General features: G+C 40.9%; 1 protein-coding gene across 20 annotated transcripts in view; it reads right to left on the bottom strand.

Moving 5' to 3' along the window:
- The window catches only part of ARHGEF9 (Cdc42 guanine nucleotide exchange factor 9), a 554,493-nt gene that overhangs the window by 24,752 nt on the left and 502,256 nt on the right, over positions 1–27,485 (bottom strand). For all 20 annotated transcript variants that reach the window (XM_070366260.1, XM_070366265.1, XM_070366259.1 and 17 more), the window contains 2 exons: positions 23,122–23,253; positions 2,578–2,821 (listed from right to left, as the gene is read on the bottom strand). In XM_070366260.1, the coding sequence (XP_070222361.1) occupies positions 2,578–2,821; positions 23,122–23,253 (376 nt within the window). The remainder of the gene's footprint in view (positions 1–2,577; positions 2,822–23,121; positions 23,254–27,485) is intronic.

The raw sequence follows: 27,485 nt of genomic DNA, 5'->3' as shown, positions 1-27,485 counted from the left end.
GGGAGACAGAAATAAAGATTCAGGCACTCTAATTTTTTTTTTAATTTAGACACATAGGAAAAAAGATGGGAAGGAAATATACAAAAATATTTATAAAATTTATCTCTGGGTAGTATGTTCATGTGTGATTTTTAGGTGTTTTTTTCCTTGTATTTTGTGTTTTTTCCCCAAAATTTCTTTCAAAGAAAATGACTTACTGTTATAATTAGACCAAATTCTTAATATTTTTAAAAAGACGACTGTTGGGAAGCAATTTCTGGAAGCTTTTCTACAGTGTGGGAGATATGTTGGAACCAGAGTGAATGGTATGAGTCTTCTAGTTGATCTAGGATCTGCAAAAAGCACACTAAAACAATTCCTCTAATAGCACTAACAATCTAGGCAGTGTCAGAGATTGTTGGTGCCTTCCATTAGGACAAGCAGCCAGTAGAATTTCTGTAATGATTCTACATCATGTCCTAAAGCAGTGCCCAAATGCTAAAAGCAAACTGAATTCAATGGGACTTAAAGTGAATTATCAATAAGTACTCTACCCAAAACCTGAGAAGACTTAGACAAGACTAAGCAGTGTCTTTCTGATGATCCTTCCTTGCCTTTGTACCATTTCAATCCCAATACTTCAGATAGGAAAATATATTTGTACCAGGACTCAAATGGTAGGCCCATTTTTTGAGAGGCAGTTTCTTCCAACTTGAATACAGATGTTTTAAGGTATAATTCTCCTCCTTTAGGCAGGAGAAGGCAATGGCACCCCACTCCAGTACTCTTGCCTGGAAAATCCCATGGGTGGAGGAGCCTGGTAGGCTGCAGTCCATGGGGTCACTAAGAGTTGGGCATGACTGAGCAACTTCACTTTCACTTTTCACTTTCATGCACTGGAGAAGGAAATGGCAACCCACTCCAGTGTTCTTGCCTGGAGAATCCCAGGGACGGGGAAGCCTGGTGGGCTGCCATCTATGGGATCGCTCAGAGTCAGACACGACTGGAGCAACTTAGCAGCAGCAGGAGTGAGGCAAAACCAGAAACTCTGGTGTCCTCTCAAGGAATTTCAAAGCCTGGCTGTATTGTATTTTTTATGCCAGAAAGGCAGGACCATGAGCAGGAGACCAGATAGTACTTTGTAAACCACAAGGTTAAATGCTAAATCCCACAGTGGGAAAGCAGTATAAAAAGTATCTCTACCAGCTATATTCCCTGTGGAAAGGAGAATAACTTATTTGAAATAAAAGAGTATGGTTTAGTGTGATTCTACATCATGCAAATGGTCCTGGTTTTAAATCATGCAAGTGGCCCTGTTATATTTTCTATAATTTACTTTAAAATACTTTTATACAGAGAACATGATATATACAAGAACATTAATAGGGGCATTTAGTTAACACCTAAAGTGATCTAATCAGGAATACACACTCAAGAAGTGATTTGTTAACATATTGAACATTCAGAAGTCTTTGCTCAAGAGGCCACAACTACCAGCAGTTCAGTCACCTTAATTTGGGAGGCCTAATTAGTCTAATACATGTGAAAATGAATTTTCACTGATAAAAAAGAATGCTGTACAAGATGTGCCCTCTCCACAAATGTCATATAGGCACTTAAGCCTTCACAAGAACTGGGTATAAGAATCCAGTGAACCCTGCTGCTGCTGCTGCTGCTGCTAAGTCGCTTCAGTCGAGTCCGACTCTGTGTGACCCCATAGACGGCAGCCCATCAGGCTCCCCCATCCCTAGGATTCTCCAGGCAAGAACACTGGAGTGGGTTGCCATTTCCTTCTCCAATGCATGAAAGTGAAAAGTGAAAGTGAAGTCGCTCAGTCGTGTCCGACTCCTAGCGACCCCATGGACTGCAGCCTACCAGGCTCCTCTGTCCATGGGATTTTCCAGGCAAGAGTACTGGAGTGGGTTGCCATTGCCTTCACTGACAGTGAACCCTATAGCCTATATATATACTTCAGAAGGAAGCCTGAAATTTAAGATTGAAAATGAGTACTATATTTTGGCCTAATCAGAGGATTTTGTCACCGGACTTTGACTAGGAAGTTAGCTGAAAGTGAAAGTGAAAGTCTGTCAACCGTGTCCGACTCTTTGCAACCCCATGGACTGTATATAGTCCATGGAATTCTCCAGGCCAGAATACTAGAGTATGTACCCATTCCCTTCTCCAAAATTACCAAATCTGCCTCAACTAACCTAAACTTTTCACAGAAGATGCTGTTGTGTATCTAAAGACAGAGTTGTGACTTCATTGAAATTACAGAACAGGCTGTATGACTGCTTTTGTGTTTGTTTGCTAATACACTTTTGTATGTTTGGGAGAATTGAGCCTGAGGTTTGATTTAAGTGTATTAATCTCATCTAACAGTGATAATGTAGGGGAAATCAACCTCTAAGTATCACTTAACCCTGACTAATAGAAACTATTGTTATCTGCCAAAAATAACCTAATAATAGGAAACCACCAAAGTGGATTATGTCAGTTTACAACACAAATTTCTCTGCCTCTAGAAAAATGAAAATTAATTTAACTCTTCTATGTTCTTCATATCCATATTCTTCTTTCTCCTCTCAGGTCACTTACCAATTTTTTCATCTTCCTGTACCATTTTCCTCTCTTCTCTGAAAGCTCTGAGCCAGCGTATCTTCTCCTCCAATTTCTTGGCAAAGAATAGATGTATCTCCTCAGTCTCCTTGTTGTGAAGCTTGAAGGCATTTTTCATGCTTACATTAAAGTCATCATCTCTGCCATCTTCAATGTCCACTACCTCATATTTATCCATATCAATGCGGCCTTTGTAGTATAGAATGTCTCTCCGGATCAGGTCCTAGACAGAAAGAAAGAGAAGGCTTTTTGTTGGAGGTATGTGGAGAGTGGGTATAAGGACAGTTGGCACATATGCACAGCAGAATGCTAACATTGCCATTGTTCTGGTGTATCAGTGAGAGGTGGTTTGGTTTAAATCTGGACAGGTTACCTTAGCTTATGACACTAACAGTTGGCTAACTAGATGCTATTAGAGAAATCCTCTGGCCTACATCTGTGGATTTTGTCTCAGACCTCAGCCTCAATGCACATATGTGTTTACAACAAGACTGCTGATGTGAAGTAGGAAGCAGTAAGCCACACATGCACTGCTACAAAGGGCTTTTCCTCTTCCAAAATATTTGAAAGCCTTCCAGAAGTATGAAATGAACTGACTAGTTGCCTGAAGTATACTCAGGAATCTAAGTAGGCCATCAAGACTGGCATATCAGAGAGGGAATGAGTGATAAGAGTAGCTAGGTAGTCAAAGGCTGCTGGCCAGGAAGGATTACCTAGAGAAGGCTGAACACTTAGAATTCTGGGGGTTTTTGGAAAAGGACTCGTCTAGCAGGAGAAATGTAGGGAAAGTGAATAAAAAGCTTCATATGTTGACATGGATGAATCTCACAAATCTTATTGCATGAGAAAAATAAAAGTAGTAGTTGGATACAAAAAATATATTGCCTATCCATTATGATTGTTATTTTTATTCTTGGGTATATGAAATTGAATTAAACCCAGTCTATTAGACACTCATAATTACTCAATGTATAGTGCCCTTATATCTCTATTCATTTACTTGCTTACTTACTTTTATTGACATATTAAGTTTTGGTGAACCCAATGCCCATTCCAAAACCTGTAACACCAAGGCAGCCCACATATTAAATCACATGTTCATAATTCCCCTGCTTTCTATTCTATATAATTTTATCTCATCTACATGTATTCTGTTTATATAAAGTTTAAAAAAACACAAAACAATGCCACATAATGTTTAGGGATATATACAAAAATTATAAGAAAAATACAACAATGATACATGCCAAATTCAAGGGAATACAAAGAGGAGAATGGGGACAAGAGAGAAAAAAGGGAAATGGATGGAAGAGGGAGAGGAGGAAGACGATATTTATAATGATTTATTTCTTAAATTGAATGGTTTGCCTTGGAAACAAGCAGAGATGATTTTGTCGTTTTTGAGATTGCATCCAAATACTGCATTTCTGAAGCTTTTGTTGACTATGAGGGCTACTCCATTTCTTCTAAGGGATTCAAAATAAAGCAAGGCAAAGGCTAATAGAGTTTTGCCAAGAGAATGCACTGGTTATAGAAAACACCCTCTTTCAACAACATAAGAGACAACTCTACACATTACTCTACACTCTCCAAGACTCTACACTCTACACATCACCAGATGGTCAATACTGAAATCAGATTGATTATATTCTTTGCAGACAAAGATGGAGAAGCTATATATAGTCAGCAAAAACAAGAGTGGGAGCTGATCATGGCTCAGATGAGTCCAGTTCAGTTCAGTCGCTCAGTCATGTCTGATTCTTTGTGACCCCATGAACTGCAGCAGGCTAGGCCTCCTTGTCCATCACCAACTCCCAGAGTTCACCCAAAACCATGTCCATCGAGTCGATGATGCCATCCAAATATCTCATCCTCTGTCATACCCTTCTCCTCCTGCCCTCAATATTTCCCAGCATCAGGGTCTTTTCAAATAAGTCAGCTCTTTGCATCAGGTGGCCAAAGTATTGGAGTTTCAGCTTCAACATCAGTCCTTCCAATGAACACCTAGGACTGATCTCCTTTAGGATGGACTAGTTGGATCTCCTTGCAGTCCAAGGGGCTCTCAAGAGTCTTCTCCAACACCACAGTTCAAAAGCATCAATTCTTCGGTGGTCAGCTTTCTTTATAGTCCAAGTCTCACATCCGTACATGACCACTGGAAAAACCATAGCCTTGACTAGACGGACCTTTGTTGGCAAAGCAATGTCTCTGCTTTTTAATATGCTGTCTAGGTTGGTCATAACTTTCCTTCCAAGGAGTAAGCGTCTTTTAATTTCATGGCTGCAGTCACCATCTGCAGTGATTTTGGAGCCCAAAAAAATCAAGTCTGACACTTTTCCCACTGTTTCCCCATCTATTTGCCATGAAATGACAGGACCGGATGCCATGATCTTAGTTTTCTGAATGTTGAGCTTTAAGTCAACTTTTTGACTCTCCTCTTTCACTTTCATCAAGAGGCTCTTTAGTTCTTCTTCACTTTCTGCCATAAGGGTAGTGTCATGTGCATATCTGAAATTATTGATATTTCTCCTAGCAATCTTGATTCCAGCTTCTGCTTCCTCCAGCCCAGCGTTTCTCACGATGTCCTATGCATATAAGTTAAATAAGCAGAGTGAAAATATATAGCCTTGACATACTCCTTTTCCTATTTGGAACCAGTCTGTTGTTCCACGTCCAGTTCTAACTGTTGCTTCCTGACCTGCATACAGGTTTCTCAAGAAGCAGGTCAGGTGATCTGGTATTCCTGTCTCTTTCAGAATTTTCCACAGTTTATTTTGTTCCACACAGTCCAAGGCTTTGGCATAGTCAATAAAGCAGAAATAGATGTTTATCTGGAACTCTCTTGCTTTTTTGATGATCCAGCAGATGTTGGCAATTTGATCTTTGGTTCCTCTGCCTTTTCTAAAACCAGCTTGAACATCTGAAAGTTCACAGTTCACATACAGCTGAAGCCTGGCTTGGAGAATTTTAAGCATTACTTTACTAGCGTGTGAAATGAGTGCAATTGTGCAGTAGTTTGAGCATTCTTTAACATTGCCTTTCTTTGGGGTTGGAATGAAAACTGACTTTTTCCAGTCCTGTGGCCACTGCTGAGTTTTCCAAATTTGCTGGCATATTGAGTGCAACACTTTCATAGGATCATCTTTCAGGATTTGAAATAGCTCGACTGGAATTCTATTACTTCCACTAGCTTTGTTCGTGTGATGCTTCCTAAGGCCCACTTGATTTCACATTCCAGGATGTCTGGCTCTAGGCGAGTGATCACACCATCATGATTATCTGGGTCATGAAGGTCTTTTTTGTACAGTTCTTCTGTGTATTCTTGCCACCTCTTCTTAATATCTTCTGCTTCTGTTAGGTCCCTACCTTTTATGTCCTTTATTGAGCCCATTTTTGCATGAAATGTACCCTTGGTATCTCTAATTTTCTTGAAGAGATCTCTAATGTTTCCCATTCTTTTGTTTTCCTCTATTTCTTTGCATTGATCGCTGAGGAAGGCTTTCTTATGGCTCAAATCATGAATTCCTTATTACCAAATTCAGACTTAATTTGAAGAAAGTAGGGAAAACCACTAGACCATTCAGGTATGACCTAAATCAAATCCCTTATGATTATACAGTGGAAGTGACAAACAGATTCAAGGGATTACATCTGATAGACAGAGTGCCTGAAGAACTATGGATGGAGGTTCATGACATTGTATAGGAGGCAGTGATCAAGACCATCCTCAAGAAAAAGAAATGCAAAAAGGCAAAATGATTGTCTGAGGAGGCCTTACAAATAGCTGAGAAATGGAGAGAAGCTAAAGGCAAAGGAGAAACAGAAAGGTATACCCGTTTGATTGCAGAATTCCAAACAGCAAGGAGAATAAGAAAGCCTTCCTCAGTGATCAATGCAAAGAAATAGAAGAAAACAATAGGATGGGAAAGACTAGAGATCTCTTCAAGAAAATTGGAGATACCAAGGGAACATTTCATGCAAAGATGGGCTTGATAAAGGACAGAAATGCTATGGACCTAACGGAAACAGAAGATATTAAGAAGAGGTGGCAAGAATACACAGAAGAACTATACAAAATGACCCAGATAACCGTGATAGTGTGATCATTAACCCAGAGCCAGACATCCTGGAATGTGAAGTCAAGTGGGCCTTAGGAAGCATCACTACCAACAAAGCTAGTGGAGGTGATGGAATTCCAGTTGAGCTATTTCAAATCCTAAAACATGATGCTGTGAAAGTGCTGCACTCAATATCCCAGCAAATCTGGAAAACTCAGCAGTGGCCACAGGACTGGAAAAGGTCAGTTTTCATTCTAGTCCCAAAGAAAGGCAAAGCCAAAAATGTTCCAACTACTGCACAATTGCCCTCATCTCACACGCTAGCAAAGTAATGCTCAAAAGTCTTCAAGCCAGGCTTCAACAGTACATGAATCCTGAACTTCCAGATGTTCAAGCTGGATTTAGAAAAGGCAGAGGAACCAGAGATCAAATTGCCAACATCCGTTGGGTCATGGAAAAAGCAGGAGCATTCCAGAGAAACATCTACTTCTGCATTATTGACTACCCAAAGTCTTTGACTGTGTGGATCACAACAAACTGTGGAAAATTCTTCAAGAGATGGGAATGCCAGACTACCTTACCTGCCTCCTGAGAAAGCTGTATACAGGTCAAGAAGCAACAATTAGAGCTGGACATGGAACAACAGACTGGTTCCAAATTGGGAAAGGAGTATGTCAAGGCTGTATATTGTCAGCAATTCCTGCTTACTTAACTTACATGCAGAATCCATCATGCTAATTGCCAGGCTGGATGAAGCAAAATCTGGAATCAGGATTGCCAAGAGAAATATCAGTAACCTCAGATATGCAGATGACACCACCCTTATGGCAGAAAGTGAAGAACTAAAGAGCCTCTTGATGAAAGGTAAAGAGGAGAGTGAAAAAGCTGGCCTAAACTCAACATTCAAAAAACTAAGGTCATGGCATCTGGTCCCATCACATAATGGCAAATAGATGGGGAAACAATGGAAACAGAGACAGACTTTATTTTCTTGGGCTCCAGAATCACTGCAGATGGTGACTGCAGCCATGAAATTAAGACATTTGTTCCTTGGAAGAAAAGCTATGACCAACATAGACAGAATATTAAAAAGCAGAGACATTACTTTGCCTACAAAGGTCCCTCTAGTCAAAGCTATGATTTTTCCAGTAGTCATGTATGGATGTGAGAATTGGAGTATAAAGAAAGCTAAGCACCAAAGACTTGACGCTTTTGAACCGTGGTGTTGGAAAATACTCTTGAGAGTCCCTTGGACCAGAAGGAGATCAAACCAGTCCATCCAAAGGGAAATCACTCCTGAAATTTCATTGAAAGGACTGATGCTGAAGCTGAAACTCCAATACTTTGGCCACCTGATGCAAAGAGCTGACTCATTGGAAAAGACCCTGATGCTTGGAATGATTGAAGGCGGGAGGAGAAAGGGATGGCAGAGGATGAGATGGTTGGATGGTGTCACCGACTTAATGGACATGAGTTTGAGCAAACTCTTGGAGTTGGTGACGGACAGGGAGTTTGAGATGGACAGGGAAGCCTTGTGTGCTCCAGCCCATGGGGTCGCAAAGAGATAGACAGGACTGAGCGACTGAACTGAACTGATGTCATATTCCCCGGTCTTCCTAGGTGGCGCTGTGGTAAAGAACCTGCCAGCCAATGTAGGAGACCTAAGAGACATGGGTTTGATCCTTGGGTCAGAAATATCCCCTGGAGGAGGGTATGGCAACCCACTCCAGTATACTTGCCTGGAGAATCCCATGGATAGAGGAGCCTGATGGGCCATAGTTCATAGGGTCTCAGAGAGTTGGACGCGACTGAAGGGACTTAGCACACATATATTCAGATTCCCAATCCTAAGTCTTCACACTGTATGGTAAACAGAGCTTTTCTGTAGGGTGTGGAAAACTGTCTTTAAGGATTCTCAGCATAGCTCTGTCCATCTCAAAACCCTAGGTTGCCAAATACATCATGGTGTTCTTTTCTTTCCATAATGATTATGCACATAAATCATCTTGTAATCATATAAATCATTTTATTTATAATCAATCTCTAAGTTTTTGCATAGAGATTGGTTCTAATCCATTGGGTAATCCTGATATCAAGTTTACAAGAAAGATAGGTCTGCTATACAGAGTGGGACAATGTAGTTACAAGTCTGTTTCAGAGTTTGGATTCCTTTTACCATGCTCAAATTGGACAAGTTTGGTCCTGCCAAAATAATGGGGTGGCTCCTTGATGGTTCAGCAGGTTAAGAATCTATCTGTCTGCAACACAGGAGACACAGGAGATGTGGGTTCAATCCCTGGGTCAGGAAGATTCCCTGGGTCAGGAAGATTCCCTGAGTAGGAAATGGCAATCCACTCCAGTATTCTTGACTGGAAAATTCCATGGAGAGAGGAGCCTGGTGGGCTACAGTCCAAAGGGTTATAAAGAGTCGGACATGACTGAGCGACTAAGCATACATGCACACTCATGAACTAACTCCTATAATACCTAGGAACACTTTGTGAAACAATATGCATAAAAAGTTGGCCCTGTCAAACTAACTACAAAAGCAGGACAAGCTGAGGAGAATGTATCCATGTAGTCTACTTTGATTCTGTAAAGGCATGAAACCTACCTTACAAAACATAATACACATGCACATAGACCTGGACCACACAGCTAATAGGTGGGTGCCCACCTGGCTAGAATATAGGCAGAGTCAACCCTCCCTCTATTCCTAACTTCAGCCTGCTGCTTCCTTTCCCTCTGAATTGGTGTGTCATAAACATTATTAGCCTTCAAAATCTTTAATAGTTTTCAAAAATGGAAAGGATGCACATGATCTTAGAGCTAAATTAAAAGCATCAACTGAACCTCCTATTGTTTCTCTAGGTATTTGAGGATAATAATGAATGACAGAGAATTCTGTCTTTGTGGCAGGGGAATAGGACTAGAGGGATGTGTCATTAAAATTCTCCCTTTTCCTGGTCTTTCTGGCTCCCCAGAGGGTTGAAAGTGAGCTTTCAGACATCAGATTAGTCATAAAGCTAAGTGAAGGGATGTGCTAGGAATGATTAAGAATGACCCACTGTTCAGAAAACCAACCAGAAAGGGTAGCTAAGGCCACTAAGCAGCACAGAATGGTGGAAAGAACATCAGTTAGAGTTTAAAGTTCTGAGTTTGAATTTTAGCTGCTTAATCTCCTAGCTGTGTGGTACTCGGCAAATGAATTAACCTTGCTAAGGCTCAATTCCCTCAACTATAAAACTAGGAGAGTCATATTTACCTTGTAAAATTGTTGTAAATCTCAAATCTAAACATGCAGTATCCAGGTCATGAGGCTAGCCTTACCTGATAAACATGGTGCTGAGCTTTCTTGCTTTCAGACCAGTGTTTCATAGATCTTAAAAACTCCTTTTGATAAATGTAAAAAACCCATTGCCTCCTTTAGTTCATTTGAACTTTCAAAGTAAGTTAAATATTGTGATAGAAAAGAAATCAAAGTCAAAGCAACTCTGAATGTTTTAAAATGTACATAGCTACCCCACTGTCCCTGGAAATTCCATAAACCCTTTCAGGGCAGGGGTGGTATTAGTGGTGGGTGGCAAATACTGTTTGCTACTTACTCACCAAAATCACAGATCTATACCTGGGCTCACACTACTATCCCCTCCCTGACCCAAAGAAGCCTTCTATTCCAGTCCTTTCAGACTTTAAGACCAAATTCACACATTCTTCTTCCTCAAAGAAGCCTTCCATGACTGCACCCTCTAGATCACATCACTACAGTTTTCCTTTTCTGAACACTAGCACTGACTATGAAGACTATGAAGACACTTATGAAGACAACTATAAAGACTATGAAGACAACCAGCATTCAATTACCACCCTAGTGAATTTGCATTAGTTCTGTTTTATATGTTTTATTGCTAATTTTGTCTGTCCATTCAGGTTGTGCCCCGTACTGAGCTTTCCTTGGTTTTGCCTCATTTAGGAGTTATCCAGGGAAGGAAAGCTGATAAAGGCTCAAACATTTTTTCTGCTCAGCTTCCACACATAGCAAGGGGACAAAGCTCTCCTGGGCCCTAGTTGCCTGTGGGACTGCTGGGACTGGGATGCCCACATGCAAATTGTTAATGGTGATCTGAGTGCTTTCAAAGGCACATGGTGAATAGGTGCTCCCTACAGATGTTATTTCGGAGAAGGCAATGGCACCCCACTCCAGTACTCTTGTCTGGAAAATCCCATGGACGGAGGAGCCTGGTGGGCTGTATAGTCCATGGGGTCACTAAGAGTCGGACACGACCGAGCAACTTCACTTTCACTTTTCACTTTCATGCATTGGAGAAGAAAATGGCAACCCACTCCAGTGTTCTTGCCTGGAGAATCCCAGGGATGGGGGAGCCTGGTGGGCTGCCGTCTATGGGGTCGCACAGAGTCGGACACGACTGAAGCGACTTAGCAGCAGCAGCAGCAGCAGCAGCACAGATGCTATTTAGACTTCCCTGGTGGCTCAGACGGTAAAGCGTCTGTCTACAGTGTGGGAGACCGGAGTTCAATCCCTGGGTGGGGAAGATCTCCTGGAGAAGGAAATGTCAACCCACTCCAGTATTCTTGCCCAGAAAATCCGATGGATGGAGGAGCCTGGTAGGTTACAGTCCATGGGGTTGCAACGAGTCGGACAGGACTGAGCTTTCACTTTCACTTTCACAGATGCTATTTGGGTCTTCACAATTTCTCTGTCTAAATGGGGTTGTTTCTAACAGGATGGCCACCTTCCTCCTTTTCCTTTCTACTCATCCAAGTTGGAGGAGATTAAGGGAGCTAGTGCTTCTCTAGGATGGTCCTGGCACCTGCAGCCAAGCACTCTGGCCCTGGCTCTAGCCATGTCTCCAGCAAGGAGCTTATCCCCATCCCTGACATTACGTGATTGAAACAGCTGGGAGCTGTTTGAACTTGGCCTTACTGGGTATTCATGGGGTTTACTGAAATACTATAGTACATTTTGTACAAATGGCAGATGCTGCAGTCTGGGGAATGTAACTGTTCAGGATTGAAGTTTGCCTCACTTGCTTGTCAGCAAGGTTCTCCCTACCTCTTTTGAGAGGGCCCTGGCTACTCACCTCTAGCCTAACAACCCTGGCTTTCTCTTCAGATCCTGGGGAAGGCACATGGTGCTATGACTGGATTTGTCTTTATCATTATAACATTGCAGCATCTAGAATACATTCTTTTTTTAATTAATTTATTTTAATTGGAGGCTAATTGCTTTACAATATTGTAGTGGTTTTTGCCAAACATTGACATAAATCAGCCATAACGACAACAACGACAACAGTGAACACTTAAACAACAGACATTATGCAGCAGACACTACTCTAAATACTTTCCCCCCAGCTTTACTGAGGTATAAATAACAAAACTTATATATATTTAAGGTATACAATTTGATGTTTTTATATATGTATGCATTATGTAATGATCATCACAATCAAGTTAATTAACATATCCATCATCTCACATAGTTGTCTTTTTTTGAGATGAGAAAATACTTCAGATCTATTTTCTTAGCAAATTTCAATTATACAATACAGTGTTGCTAACTATAGTCACCATATGTATAATACATTAGCTATCCAAAACTCATTTATCCTACATAACTGAAAGTTTTTACCCTTTGACCAACATCTCCCCATTTTCTCCACCCAAATGAGCCCTGGCAACCACCATTCTACTCTCTACCTCTATGAGTTGGACTGCTTTAAATTCCATATATAAATGAGATAATATAGTATCTGTCTTTCTCTGCCTTATTTTACATAGAATAATATCTTCCAGGTTCAACCATGTTGTTGGGCACAGCAGGGTTTCTTTCTTTTTCAAATATTTAATAATATCACATTGTGTATATGTGTGTGTGTATGATGTTACCTTTATGTGTTCATCCCTTGGCAACTACACTTTGCATTTATTAACTTAAATCATCCTATCTTACAAGTTAGGTACTGTTATAATCCCATTTTATGAGAAACTGCGGACATAGAGCAGTTAAGAAACTTGCCCAGGAATAAAAGCTACCATTTATGGCATAGCTGGGATTTGAGTCTAAGATATCTGGCTCTAAAAATCTGTTCTTGTTTTAACCAGTGTATACAGCCATGAAGTTAAAAGATGCATACTACTTGGCAGGAAAGTTATGACCAAACTAGAGAGCATATTAAAAAGAAGAGACATTACTTTGCCAACAAAGGTCCATCTAGTCAAGGTTATGGTTTTTCCAGTAGTCATGTGTGGATGTGAGAGTTGGACTATAAAGAAAGCTGAGCGCTGAAGAATTGATGCTTTTGAACTGTGGTGTTGGAGAAGACTCTTGAGAGTCCCTTGGACTGCAAAGACCAGTCCATTCTAAAGGAAATCAGTCCTGAGTGTTCACTGGAAGGACTGATGTTGAAGCTGAAACTCCAATACTTTGGCCATCTGATGTGAAGAACTGACTCATTTGAAAAGACCCTGATGCTGGGAAAGATTGAAGGCAGGAGAAGAAGGGGATGCCAGAGGATGAGATGGTTAGATGACATTACCAACTCAATGTACATGAGTTTGAGTAAACTCTGGGAGTTGGTGATGGACAGGGAGGCCTGGCGTGCTGCAGTCCATGGGGTCTCAAAGAGTTGGACACGACTGAGTGACTGAACTGAACTGAACTGATACTGCCTCTGAATAAAAACGTCCTGAATGAATGATCACTGAATATTTACTGTGTGCCAGGCCCTATAACTGTATTACCTCATTTAACACTGAGATACAACACACTTGTACATGTACATGAACTTGCATGAGGTACAATAACATGCAACACTTCCTCGCATGTAGATACTATTCAGTTCAGCTTGATGATTCCCATTTTGCAAATGAGGGGATAATAAAAGGCACCCAGGAGGTGTCCAAGATTACATAGCTGATGGGAAAAAGTAAACTGGTGGTCTCTTGTCTGGCTCTAGAACCCATGACCTTAACATTATAGCTCACTGCATCCCATTCCTTCAAGTGATTCTCCTCAAATCCTCCTGAAGTGAATTCTATCATCAGGTTGACTTGACATTGATAAGAATAAAGACTTAAAGAACTGATGCAAGGTTAAGCAAATTAGTAAGAGATAGTAGAGTCTTGGACTCAAGTGTTCTTGTTTTAAATCCACTGGTTTTAAAGTAGAAATCTTTTTTTCTACTCTATTCCATCTCTGATGCATTTTTGAGTTGTTCCAAATGCCTCAACCTCCAAGTCTGGCCCTTTAGTTCATGAAAAAATGGTCCAAAGGCAGAAAGTTCCATGAACAGAAGAAATTATCTCTCCAGCATCCCTACATTCAATTTAGTTCCAATTCTCCCAGAATATGATGAAAGCAACAAAAAACTAAGCAGTTATGACGCAGGGGACAACAGAGCATGTCCAGACTGGCACAATTGATGAAAGATAGGGAAAAGGCTGTTTGTGGCAACAGCAGAGTTGTAACAATATTGGTGGATGATTGACTGAGGAGAGGGAAAAGGGGTTCTCTCTTCCTCAATAAAATATGAAAGGGAAGAAACAAAAAAGGGTAAAATTTCCGGAAGCAACTAAATCATTTCCAATATAATCATCTCAGGAGGAAAATAACAAAAAAATTATTAAACAAAATTAAATTCAGATAACAATTATATGTACTACTGTGGGCAAAAATTCCTGAGAAGAAATGGATTAGCCCACACAGTCAACAAAAGACTTCAAGATGCAGTACTTGGGTGAAATGAAAGTGAAAGGTGCTCAGTCATGTCTGACTTTTTGCAACCCCATGGACCATACAGTCCATGGAATTCTCTAGGCCAGAATACTGGAGTGGGTAACCTTTCCCTTCTCCAGGGGATCTTCCCAACCCAGGAATCAAACTGGGGCCTCCTGCATTGCAGGCAGATTCTTTACCAACTGAGCTATCAGGAAATCCTAGCACTTGGGTACAATCTCAAAAACAACAGAATGATCTCGGTTTGTCTCCAAGGCAAACCATTCAATATCACAGTAAGCCAAGTCTATGCTCCAACCACTAATGCCAAAGAAGCTGAAGTTGAACAGTTCTGTGAGGACCTACAAGACCTTCTAGAATCAACATCCAAAAAAGATGTCCTTTTCATCATAGAGGACTAGAATGCAAAAGTAGGAAGTCAAGAGATACCTGGAGTAACAGGCAAGTTTGGCCTTGGAGTACAAAATGAAGCAGGGCAAAAGCTAACAGAGTTTTGTCAAGGGAACACACCAGTCATAGCAAACACCCTCTTCCAACAACACAAGAGACAACTCTACACATGGACATCACCAGATGGTCAACATTGAAAACCAATGATGGAGAAGCTGTATGCAGTCAGCAAAAAACAAGACCTGGAGCTGACTCAGATCATGAGCTCCTTATTGCAAAATTCAGGCTTAAATAGAAGAAAGTAGGGAAAACCACAGGCCATCAAATCCCTTATGATTATACCATGTAGGTGACAAATAGGTTCAAGAGATTAGATCTGGTAGACAGAGTCCCTGAAGAACTATGGACAGAGGTTTGTAACTATGTATAGGAGGCAGTGACCAAAACCATCCCAAAGAAAAAGAAATTCAAGAAACCAAAGTGGTTGTCTGAGGAGGCTTTAGGGGAACACATGTTTTAAAATTATTAAATTAAAAAAAAAAAAAAAAAAGAAAAGGAGAGAAACAAAAGGCAAAGGAGAAAGGTAAAGATATACCAAACTGAATGAAGAGATCCAAAGAATAACAAGGAGAGAGAAGAAAGACTTCTTAAGCAAACAATGCAAAGAAACAGAAGAAAGGAATAGAATGGGAAAGACTAGAAATTGCTTCAAAAAAACCGGAGATATCAGGGGAACATTTCATGCAAGGATGGGCATGGTAAAGGGCAGAATTGGTAAGGACCTAACAAAAGCAGAAGAGATTAAGAAGAGATGGCAAGAATAGACAGAAGAACTATACAAAAAAAGGTCTTAATGACTCGGATAAACACAAATATGTAGTCACTTTTCTAGAGCCAGACATCCTGGAGTGTGAAGTCAAGTGGGCCTTAGGAAGTATTACTGCAAACAAAGCCAGTGGAGGTGATAGAATTCCAGCTGAATTATTTCAAATCCTAAAAGATGATGCTGTTAACAAGCTACACTCAATATGTCAGCAAATTTGGAAAACTCAGCAGTGGCCAAAGGACTAGAAAAGGTCAGTTTTCATTCCAATCTCAAAGAAGAGCAATGCCAAAGAATGTTCAAACTACTGTACAGTAGTGCTCATTTCATAAGCTAGCAACTCAAAATCCTTCGAGCTAGGCTTCAGCAGTACATGAACTGAGAAATTCCAGATGTACAAGCAAGGTCTAGAAAAGGCAGAGGAACCAGACGCCAAATTACCAACATTCATTGGATCACAGAGAAAGCAAAGGAATTTCAGAAAAATATCTATTTCTGCTTCATTAACTATGCTAAAGTCTTTGTGTGGACGACAACAAACTGCGGACAATTCTTAAAGAGATGGTAATGCCAGACCACCTTACCTGTCTCCTGAGAAGGCTGTATACAGGTCAAGAAGCAACTTTTAGAACAGGACATGGAACAATGGACTGGTTCAAAATTGGCAAAGGAGTATGTCTAGGTTGTATACTGTCACCCTGTTTATTTAATTTAGATGCAGGGTATATCATGAGAAATGCCAAGCTGGATGAATCACAAGCTGGAATCAAGATTGGCAGGAGAAATATCAACAGCCTCAGATATGCAGATAATACCACTCTAATGGCAGAAAGTGCAGAGGAACTAAATAGCCTCTTAATGAGGGTGAAGGAGGAGAGTGAAAAAGCTGGCTTAAAACTCAACACTCAAAAAAGTAATATCATGGCATTCAGTACCATCACTTCATGGCAAATAGATGGGAAAAAATTGGGAGCAGTGACACAGTTTATTTTCTTGGGTTCCAAAATCATTGCAGACAGTGATTGCAACCAGGAAATTAAAAGATGCTTGCTCCTTGGAAGAAAAGCTGTGACAAACCTAGACAGCATTTTAAAAAGCAGAGATATCACTTTGCCAACAAAGTATAGTCAAAGCTATGGTTTTCCAGTAGTCATGTATGGATGTGAGATTTGGACCATAAAGAAGACTGAGCACTGAAGAATTGATTCTTTCAATCTGTGGTGCTGGAGAAGACTCTTGAGAGTCCCTTGGACTACAAGGAGATCAAATCAGTCAATCCTGAGGGAAATCAACCCTGAATATTCATTGGAAGGACTGATGCTATTTGATGCTGAAGCTGAGGCTCCAATACTTTGGCCACCTGATGAGAAGAGCTTATTCATTGGAAAGGACCCTGATACTGGGAAAGATTGATAGCAGGAGGAAAAGAGGCCAAGAGAGGATGAGATGATTGGATAGCGTCACCTATTCAATGGACATTAGTTTGAGCAAACTCAGGGAGATACTGAAGGACAGAGAAGCCTGGCGTGCTGCAGTCCATGAGGTCACATAGAGTCAGACATGATTTAATGACTGAACAACAACAACAAGATGCAGAGGAGCAGAAACTTAAGTGATATCATAATGGACAAGAAAACAAAAAAAGGCTTATCTAAATTTTTCAAAACAAAAGTGACAAAGAGGGAAGCAGCAAAAGTTAAGGAAGGGATCACATAGTTAGAAGCCACTGGTGTCATTTTCCACCGAGTATAATGACCCTTAGAAAGCATCTTCATATATATATTCACACACATATATGCACACTCTGAAACAAGCTACACGTTTTTCAAGCTGTTATAAGTGGTGTACACAATCCCAGCTTCCAGTTAGGGAAATTTTAGCTTAACTTTTTGGGAATGAACAGAATCTTGAGAGCTAGATGAGAACTTATTAATAATAACTGGGCCAAATTATCTCAGGAGTCAGGTCTTTCAATCTCTCTTATACTATCTCTGGCAGAAAAACATCTAGCTCACTTGGTGGTACATCTAGTGATGGAGGGGCTTCCCTGATGGCTCAGTGGGTAAAGAATTCACTTGCAATGTAGGAAATGGAGGTTTGATCCCTGGGTTGGGAAGATCCCTTGGAGGAGGAAATGGCAACCCACTCCAGTATTCTTGCCTGGAGAATCTCATCAACAGAGGACTGAGCATGCATGCTAGTGATGGAGGCCTCACTATCTTACAGGGCTGATTATTTCTTTATTGGGTTGGGAGAAGACTAACAAGTACCTACTAGGTGTAAGGCCCTCTATCAGGCATTTTATATGCACTGATTTCATTTAATCTTCACAATCCTGTAGAATAGCTGTTATCTCCATTTTACAGACAATGAAATAAAAGTGGAGGAAGTGAAAAGTCATTTGTTTGAAATCATGTAGTTAGGGAGTGCTGGAACTAAGGAGCCCAAAATCTGACCATAAATTTTATGCTTTTTCTACCACTCCACATTCCTTCTATCTCCAAGGAAACCTTAGAAAGTCTGAAGCACCAGGCTAAAATCATGATATTTTCTATCTAGTGCAACCTGCTCATCAACTACTCTAGTTAATGGCAAGACAGAAACTGGATTTTATGTGACATGATCTGCTGTTAGGAAACCAATGGTGAGTCCCTGTCACTGTACCTCCATTTAAATGTTCACCTCTGTTTGATAATCTATTATAGAATTCTGACAAGCTCAATGGGAATAATGACATAGAGGTTACTAATGAAAAGTCTGGAGCTAGCTTTCCTAGATTCAATTCCTGGCTCCATCACTCAATAGCTATGGTATCACCTTGGGCAAATTATATTGGGTTGGTCAACAAGTTCCTTTGTTTTTTTAAGCAAAAATAAAAGATACATTTTTCATTTTCACCAAGAACTTTATTGAACAATATATTCAGGGTTTTGTTCCATTACCTTCTGTCAATTTTTAGGCAACTTCATAACCATATAACTTCTCTGTACCTCACTTTATATATATTTAAAATGGGAAAAATAATAGTACTTACCTCATATGTTTGTTGTGATGATTAAATTGAGTTAATGAAAATAAAGGTCTTAGAACAGAATCATAGAGGTACACAGTGAATGTTAGTCCATCATTGTCAATCTATATTTTATAGAATCTTTTAAATTTTGAAAAGTGGTACAACATGAACCGTGAACTTCCAGATGTTCAAGCTGGTTTTAGAAAAGGCAGAGGAACCAGAGATCAAATGGCCAACATCCACTGGATCATCGAAAAAGGAAGAGAGTTCCAGAAAAACATCTATTTCTGCTTTATTGACTATGCCAAAGCCTTCCACAATAAACTGTGGAAACTTCTGAAAGAGATGGGAATACCAGACTACCTGACCTGCCTTGTGAGAAACCTATATGCAGGTCAGGAAGCAACAGTTAGAACTAGACATGGAACAACAGACTGGTTCCAAATAGGAAAAGGAGTATGTCAAGGCTCTATATTGTCACCCTGCTTATTTAACTTATATGCAGAGTACACCATGAGAAACATGGGCTAGAAGAAGCACATGCTGGAATCAAGATTGCCAGTAGAAATATCAATAACCTCAGACATGCAGATGACACCACCCTTATGGCGGAAAGTGAAGAGGAACTAAAAAGCCTCTTGATGAAAGTGAAAGAGGAGAGTGAAAAGTTGGCTTAAAGCTCAACTTTCAGAAAACGAAGATCATGGCATCTGGTCTCATCACTTCATGGGAAATAGATGGGAAAACAATGGAAACAGTGTCAGACTTTATTTTTTAGGGGCTCCAAAATCACTGCAGATGGTGATTGCAGTCATGAAATTAAAAGATGCTTACTCCTTGGAAGGAAAGTTATGACCAACCTAGATAGCATATTCAAAAGCAGAGACATTACTTTGCCAATAAAGGTCCGTCTAATCAAGGCTATGGTTTTTCCTGTGGTCATGTATGGATGTGAGAGTTGGACTGTGAAGAAAGCTGAGCACCGAAGAATTGATGCTTTTGAACTGTGGTGTTGGAGAAGACTCTTGAGAGTCCCTTGGACTGCAAGGAGATCCAACCAGTCCATTCTAAAGGAGATCAGTCCTGGGTGTTCATTGGAAGGACTGATGCTAAAGCTGAAACTCCAGTACTTTGGCCACCTCATGCGAAGAGTTGACTCATTGGAAAAGACTCTGATACTGGGAGGGATTGGGGGCAGGAGGAGAAGAGGATGACAGAGGATGAAATGGCTGGATGGCATCACCGACTCGATGGACATGAGTTTGGGTGAACTCCGGGAGTTGGTGATGGACAGGGAGGCCTGGCGTGCTGCAAGTCATGGGGTTGCAAAGAGTCAGACACGACTGAGAGACTGTACTGAATTGATAGTGTTTTGATAGATCTCCTGGAACACATGATTCTGTTGCATTTATCTACAGCAATTCTGCTGAGGACATCTGAGAATTATTTCAGTGCCCAATGATGTATATATTTTTAAATTATTTTAGATCACAAGCCCGAAGAAGGCAGAGCTGGTTGGCACAGAGCAGGGGATCAATAATTACAGCATGAAATTCAGAACACTGAAGTGTTTTCCTATAACTACAGATACTTTAGGTTTAAATTTCCCCTCAACAGGTTTATGCTCTTTTTCCATTGACAGAGAAGTTTTATGTTCCTCTGTTAATAGTAAATTAGTTATCCTTAGCAGGGAGCTGACAGAATATCATTTTTTTTCTTCTTTCTATGAACGGATCTTTTAAAATCATTGATATTATCTTAGAATCTTTAATAACTAACTTTTACCCATTCTAGGATTCATGAAACTAATCTTTGTCACTCCTATTAAACATCCTACCACATATAAAATGTTACCTATTATCTATCCACTTGCTAGGGCCCCATGTTTCCTCTTCCTTTTAAAATATGAACTCATCAGAAAGCTTAGTGTAGTGACATTTGATTACTTAGCTTTCTTGTCCCCTTTCTTCCTTGTAAAAAGATTACTGTGTTCTGGGGCATTGTTTTTAAATCTGTGCCTAAGGTGAGTGCCTTACTCACCCAGTTCTAGTCCTGGCCCTTCTTCTTTTCCTTTGTATATTTCCTTTGCCAAAGGAATCTTCACCTTCAAAAGGCTCTGTCCATTTCTTCCAGCTCTACCTCATAAGGAAAGTCTTTTATAGCAGTGACAAGAAGTCTCTCAACCACTCAGCAGACAAAGGACCTTGTCTCTTTCTATACCTTATTTTGACTTCATGGTCATTTCTCGAAAGTTTACTCCCTATTTGCTGAATAGAAAGGTCTATTTTAGGTATCAAATAGAAATCCTCAACCATAGCCTCAACACAAGCATCATATATAGCTTTAATAGCCTTTGAAAAATCAAACTGTAGTTGCTCATGCTCTGAGGAACCAGAGTCAAGAAGGCCCAGGTATGTAGTTAGTGCCCTTTATACTCAAGAGTCTGAGTTAGCTTTGTTCTGGAATGCGAGTCCACAGTTCTTATTAGAAAAAGAAGCCTCTCATTGGAATAAAGCTATGCTAGCTTCAAGGTTTCTCTTGTTTTTGTGATCCTCGTTGCCTGCTACCCCCATCCTGCCAGGTTGGCTTGCTTGAACCCCCAACCCTGCTTTGACTTCTGGTTTCTCCTTAATCACTGGCTCATACTAACTGGCCTGGAGCTGACTCTCATTCAATTTTATTCTTCTTCTGCCCCTTGCTCATAAATTAATCCCACTGTCCATCTTGTTTCTTCCCTTTATTCCTAGCCTTTGCCTCACTATTTTGTGTCCTGGGTCCTGGCACTGTCTCTTAGTTTCTTATATCTACATCTTTCCAGAGCTGAGTTTCACATTTTACTTAAAGTAATCTCAGCCTTGGCAGACAGGTACCCAGATTAACAGGGTCTGAGTTGTGCACAACTCTAAAATAAACCAGCTTCTTAATTGTTTTTCTGTGTCTCTCTCTGACTGGTTGTTCTGAGTGTAAAAATGCCTCAATGGGAAGAATGGGCAGATGCCTATGGGTAACATGGCTGATATGCTGAGAATTTCCTTGGCTACCTAAATTAATGCTCAAAAATCTGCCTCCTGATTTGATGTAGGTCTAAGGAAGAGTTGGGGGTAAATAATAAGAGGGCTGGGTGCTTAGCCAAGTTCCAGATTCCTAAAAATTATCTCTTCCAGGGCCAGGTCAAGACCAAGGCAGTAACTATCTCTATTAACTAGCCAGCTATCAGTTCCAGAGCTGGCACTTAAAAGCTTATCCCCAAACACTGAGGAGGTTTCACTTGAAACTCAATTTGTTCTCTTAATGTACCATCAAAGGAAAATGAACAAAGATTTAATACAAGATGTGGCATACACAGAGAACAGCGGCTTAAAAACAAATGTGTGGTTCTTGTTCCAGGCTGAAAAAAAAGAAAGTCACTCAGTCGTATCCAGCTCTTTGTGACTCCATGGACTGTAGCCCACCAGGCTCCTCTGTCCATAGAATTCTCCAGGCAAGAATATTGAAGTGGGCTGCCATTTCCTTCTCCGGGTTAGAAAACATCAGTGTTTAACCTAATGTTTCATGACTTAGTATTCCCTTGCAAAGGTATTTTCTATGGGTGAGGAAGAGAACAAAGGGAGTGAATTATGGAGAAAGAGCCAAGGGTAGGATGGTGAATTTAGTCACTCTAAGCATTCTTTGGTTTTGCCCTCCTCTTTTACTTTCCCTGGTCCCAAATTCTTTCCAGCAGTCCTTGGAGCCAAAAGTTATCTGAACTCCCTATCCTAAGGGAGGAGGTAGAGGAAACAGTATCCAATTTGGAGGAATCAGGCTGAAAACATATGCCACCCTCCTACCTGCCAAGGAGAAGATACTAAGAAACAAACACTCATACTGAGTTAATCATAAGAGTAAGACATTTTCTCAAATGAATTAAAGAGAAGGGAATGTAAAAGAGAGCTCAGTTGAGAGTTATAGGGATGTGACTCACCTTATAGAGGAAATGGGTAGAGGAACAGAGAAACTTCCTATTACAAAGGTACCTACCTGTAAGGGTAAGTTAGGATGTCCTGTGTTGTTTCCTAGGGCAGTAAGGGCCAGATGGGCAAAACTATTAGAGAATAAATGGGAGGAGGTACTCAGGGAAGCCACTGTTCACAAACTAGGATAGAAATATTACAATATTTTTAGGAACTGGTACAGATCAGCAGTGTAGTCTATCAGCTCTGGGTGGAAGAGAGTGAGAAAGATCACCATGAAGAGCAGGAGGGAAAAGTGTAAAAAATATGCCAACACAAAATTTACGAATTTCAGAGTTTCACAGCCAATAAGACAGCACTGCCTGTGATGTCAAGGCATACCACTGATGACATGGAATTGCTGCCAATTTCCTGTCTTGTTCTTGCCTGGCAGGGTTGCCCACCTCATTTGGAGCAAGGGATGACAGTGAGGAAGGGTCTGGTGCTCCTTAGGTGACCATCTCCCTCAGGGAAGAAAGGGGTATGGTTACCTTCTTGCAGAGGACCATCTGGTGGTCAAACAGGAAGAAGACTCGCTGCTGGTTGCGGCCATAGGGCTGGTAGATCCAGGCCATCTCCCCAGTGTAGATCAGCTCCGAGCTCCTGTCTAGGATGTCCTCGCCCTGGAAAGAACATATGATAATGAGAGGCAGCCAGGCAGGAAGCATGGCATCTTCATCTGCCTGGAGGCACCTAGAGTTGACTATAAGCTGGGAAATAAGCAGGACAGAAAGGGACTAGTAAGGAAGAAGGAATGGAGGGAGGGATCCCTGGGAGTCCCTGAAAGGCTCCATGAGTTATAAAGACCCATAGTCTTGTTTACTCTGAAGTCAAATGAGCCCCACTACCCAGGACTGCTACAGTCCTTCTTTACCAGTTGCTCTCTGGCCACAGAGCCACCAGCTGCCTTGAGATGTCTCTCTCTCTCTGTCTCTCATATTCTCCCTTTCTTTTTTTTTTCTATGAATCTCTCTTTCCATCTTAATCTTTCATCCCAGTTCTAGACTTTAAGTCTCTTTCTTGTACCTGAAGAGTAAAGCCTGAGCAGGTGTAAGAAGTCGCTTTGGTTCCTAGACAAGTAAAACAAGACAAGGAGGGATAAAGAGGAGATGATTTTTGAGGGAGAGAAAGGGAATCCATTCACCCTCTTAAAATTGTGTTTCCTTCTTTTCTCAGTTCATTAAAATATACTGATTAAATAGGAAATTTTATCACCACATGCTACCTTGGTCTGATATCCAGAAAGCCTGAATAACTTGCTTATCTTTCTGGCTATGTAGAATCAGACACACACCAAAAGCCCCATTAAGACACTTAACTCTTAGCTAATTCTATTCCACAGTTTCCAAGGGCCTTTTATTTGTAGGAACTTGATATGTAGGGGTGTATGTCAGATGCCAAGCCATATCTGGCCCTGTTCTTAAGGAGTTTACACCTCAGCAGAGGAGTCTACTACAGGTATGCTCAGAACTTGTGGAATGCAAGGCAAACTATGGGGACAAAGAGCAGTGGCTCCATGATTCAGAAGAGTTAATGCTTACTGAGCACCTACAGGGGTCAGACATCATGCTACATACTTTCACTCTGTCTTTTGTGCATCACAATAGCCCTGGGAGGTAGATAGTCTTGCTATCATCTGTATATTCTGAAGGACAAAGAGGTCAAGTGATCAGCCATGGTCACCCAGCTAATTAGCCAAAGATTCATAATCCAAACCTAAGTCTGCAACTCCAGAAAGTGTGCTCATTTTTGCCAATACATTATATTGTCTCTAGGCCAAAAAGGCACTGAAGGGTCAGTCCCTTTCTCTCTCTGGGTGTCAGTTTTTCTAGCTGTTAAATGAGGTATGTGAGGATGATCTCTAAGCTCCTAGCTGCTGCTGCTACTGCTGCTAAGTCACTTCAGTCGTGTCCCACTCTGTGCGACCCCATAGGCGGCAGCCCACCAGGCTCCCCCATCCCTGGGATTCTCCAGGCAAGAATACTGGAGTGGGTTGCCATTTCCTTCTCCAATGCTAGCCCTGACACTCTAATGCTAAGATCTCAGCCTTGCACCAAAAAGTTTCAAGTCAAAGTTAGACATGGAGGGTCCTGCATTTTCCTGGAAACAATCAGAGGCAAACAACCTGGGCAAAGCAGTGGCACAAAAAGAGGGGTAGCTAGAAATGTTATTCTTGAGCATACCACTTTTTTTTCAGTCTAAGAGATAGGAAGAAAAACAGGAGCTCTGTGGAAATATTTTCTAATAATACAACCTCAAAAAGAAATCTCAGTGATACTAATGTGACTCCAGACCACAGCCTAGGAGCTCCTTGGAATTTTGATAAACATTCCTCCTTGGCGGGCCCACATACTAACCCAGAACTTCTGGAGGCCCAGGATTAGGAAAAAAATCCTTGAGAGTGTGGGGGCCATGCAAGGTTTTAGTGTTGGAGGGGTTGGAAGCTGAAAGTGGTACCACTCATCCATGCCCCAACTTGAGGCAGGCCAGGAACATGTATTAAAATCCATTTTAAACATGTATGAAGTGAAAGAAAGGTATAAAGGGGGCCAATGCTATGCAAAGATGTGCAGGATGACTTTTAAAGGCACAATTTGCTAAGCTGAAGATGATCAGACCAAGGGTACTGCTCATTGCCATCTGGTCCACCCACTCTACCAGTGAGGAGTACCCCAATTCTATCAATTGTATTCTAAGTACTTGCCATGAGTGCCACTTGGTGTCTTTCTACCAAGAAGGAAACTTGAATAAATACACCTCTGTGCTCACCAAGCTGACTGTTGTCAGGTAACTCTCTTATGTTCTCTGTTACTCAGTTTCCTCATTTAAAATGATGATAATATGACCAACCTCATCTGGCTGTTGCAAGAATTATATAACATACAAAGTGCTTAGAAAAGTGTACTTTTCTAAGTGTACTTTCCACATAATGATAGCTATTATCTTGAATATTACTGTGTGCCCCGAATCTTGTGCCACATGCTCCTATTTATACTCATAACCCAATAAGGGATGTACTGTTTAGTTCAGTTCAGTCACTCAGTCATGTTTGACTCTTTGCAATCCCATGGACTGCAGCATGCCAGGCTTCCCTGTCCATCACCAAATACCGGAGTTTACTCAAACTCAAGTCCATCAAGTCGGTGATGTCATTCTACTGCTGTCCCCTTCTCCTCCTGCCTTCAATCATCAGGGTCTTTACCAATGAGACAGTTCTTCACATCAAGTGGCCAAAGTATTGGAACTTCAGCTTCAGCATCAGTCCTTCCAATGAATATTCAGGTCTGATTTCCTTTAGGATTGACTGGTTTGATTTCCTTGCAGTCCAAGGGACTCTCAAGAGTTTTCAGCAACACAATACAAAAGCATCAGTTTTTTTTTGGCACTCAGCTTTCTTCATGGTCCTATTCTCACATCCATACATGACTAGTGGAAAAACCATAGCTTTGACTAGGTGGACCTTTGTTGGCAAGGTAATGTCTCTGCTTTTTAATATGCTGTCTAGGTTGGTCATAACTTTTCTTCCAAGGAGCAAGCGTCTTTTACTTTTACGGCTGCAGTTACCATCTGAACTGATTTTGGAGCCCCCCAAAATAAAGTTTGTCACTGTTTTCATTTTTTCCCCATCTATTTGCCATGAAGTGATGGGACCAGATGCCACGATCTTAGTTTTCTGAATGCTGAGTTTTAAGCCAACTTTTTGACTCTCCTCTTTCACTTTCATCAAGAGGCTCTTTAGTTCCTCTTCACTTTCTGCCATAAGAGTGGTGTCATCTGCATATCTGAAGTTATTGATATTTCTGTCAGGAATCTTGATTCCAGCTTGTGCTTCATCCAGCCCAGCATTTCTCATGATGAACTCTGCATATAAGTTAAATAAGCAGGGTGACAATATATATCCTTGCCATACTCCTTTGCCAATTTGGAACCAGTCTATTGTTCCATGTCCAGTTCTAACTGTTGCATCTTGACTTGCATACAGATTTCCCAGGAGACAGGTAAGGTGGTCTGATATTCCCATCACTTTAACAATGTTCCACATTTTGTTGTGATCCACAGTCAAAGGCTTTGGAGTAGTCAATAAAGCAGAAATAATTGTTTTTCTGGAACTCTCTTGTTTCTTTTATGATCCTATGGATTTGGCAATTTGATCTCTGGTTCCTCTGCCTTTTCTAAAGTTCTCAGTTCATGTACTATTGAAGCCTGTCTTGGAGAATTTTGAGCATTACTTTGCTAATGTGTGAGATGAGGGCAATTGTGTGGCAGTTTGAACATTCTTTGGCATTGCCTTTCTTTGGGATTGGAATGAAAACTGACCTGTGGCCACTGCTGAGTTTTCCAAATTTGCTGGCATGTTGAGTGCAGTAATTTAACAGCATCATCTTTTAGGACTTGCAATAGCTCAGCTGGAATTCCATCACCTCCACTAGCTTTGTTCATAGTGATGCTTCTTAAGGCCCACTTGACTTTGGACTCCTGTATGTCTGGCTCTAGGTGAGTGATCACATCATGATGGTAACATGGGTCGTTAAGATCTTTTTTGGATAGTTCTTCGGTGTATTCTTGCCACCTCTTCTTAATATCTTCTGTTTCCGTTAGTTCCATACCATTTCTGTCCTTTATCGAGCCCATCTTTGCATGAAATGTTCCCTTGGTATCTCTAATTTTCTTGAAGAGATCTCTAGTCTTTCCCATTCTATTGTTTTCCTCTATTTTGCATTGATCACTGAGGAAGTCTTTCTTATCTCTCCTTGTTATTCTTTCAAACTTTGCATTTAGATGGGAATATTTTTCCTTTTTTCCATTTCCTTTCACTTCTCTTCTTTTCTCAGCTATTTGTAAGGCCTCTTCAGAC

Source organism: Bos mutus, chromosome X (genome assembly GCF_027580195.1).
Source record: "Bos mutus isolate GX-2022 chromosome X, NWIPB_WYAK_1.1, whole genome shotgun sequence".
NCBI classification, from domain to species: domain Eukaryota; kingdom Metazoa; phylum Chordata; class Mammalia; order Artiodactyla; family Bovidae; genus Bos; species Bos mutus.
Note: the sequence above shows the minus strand (reverse complement) of the source record. Positions and strands in the feature narration are given on the sequence as shown.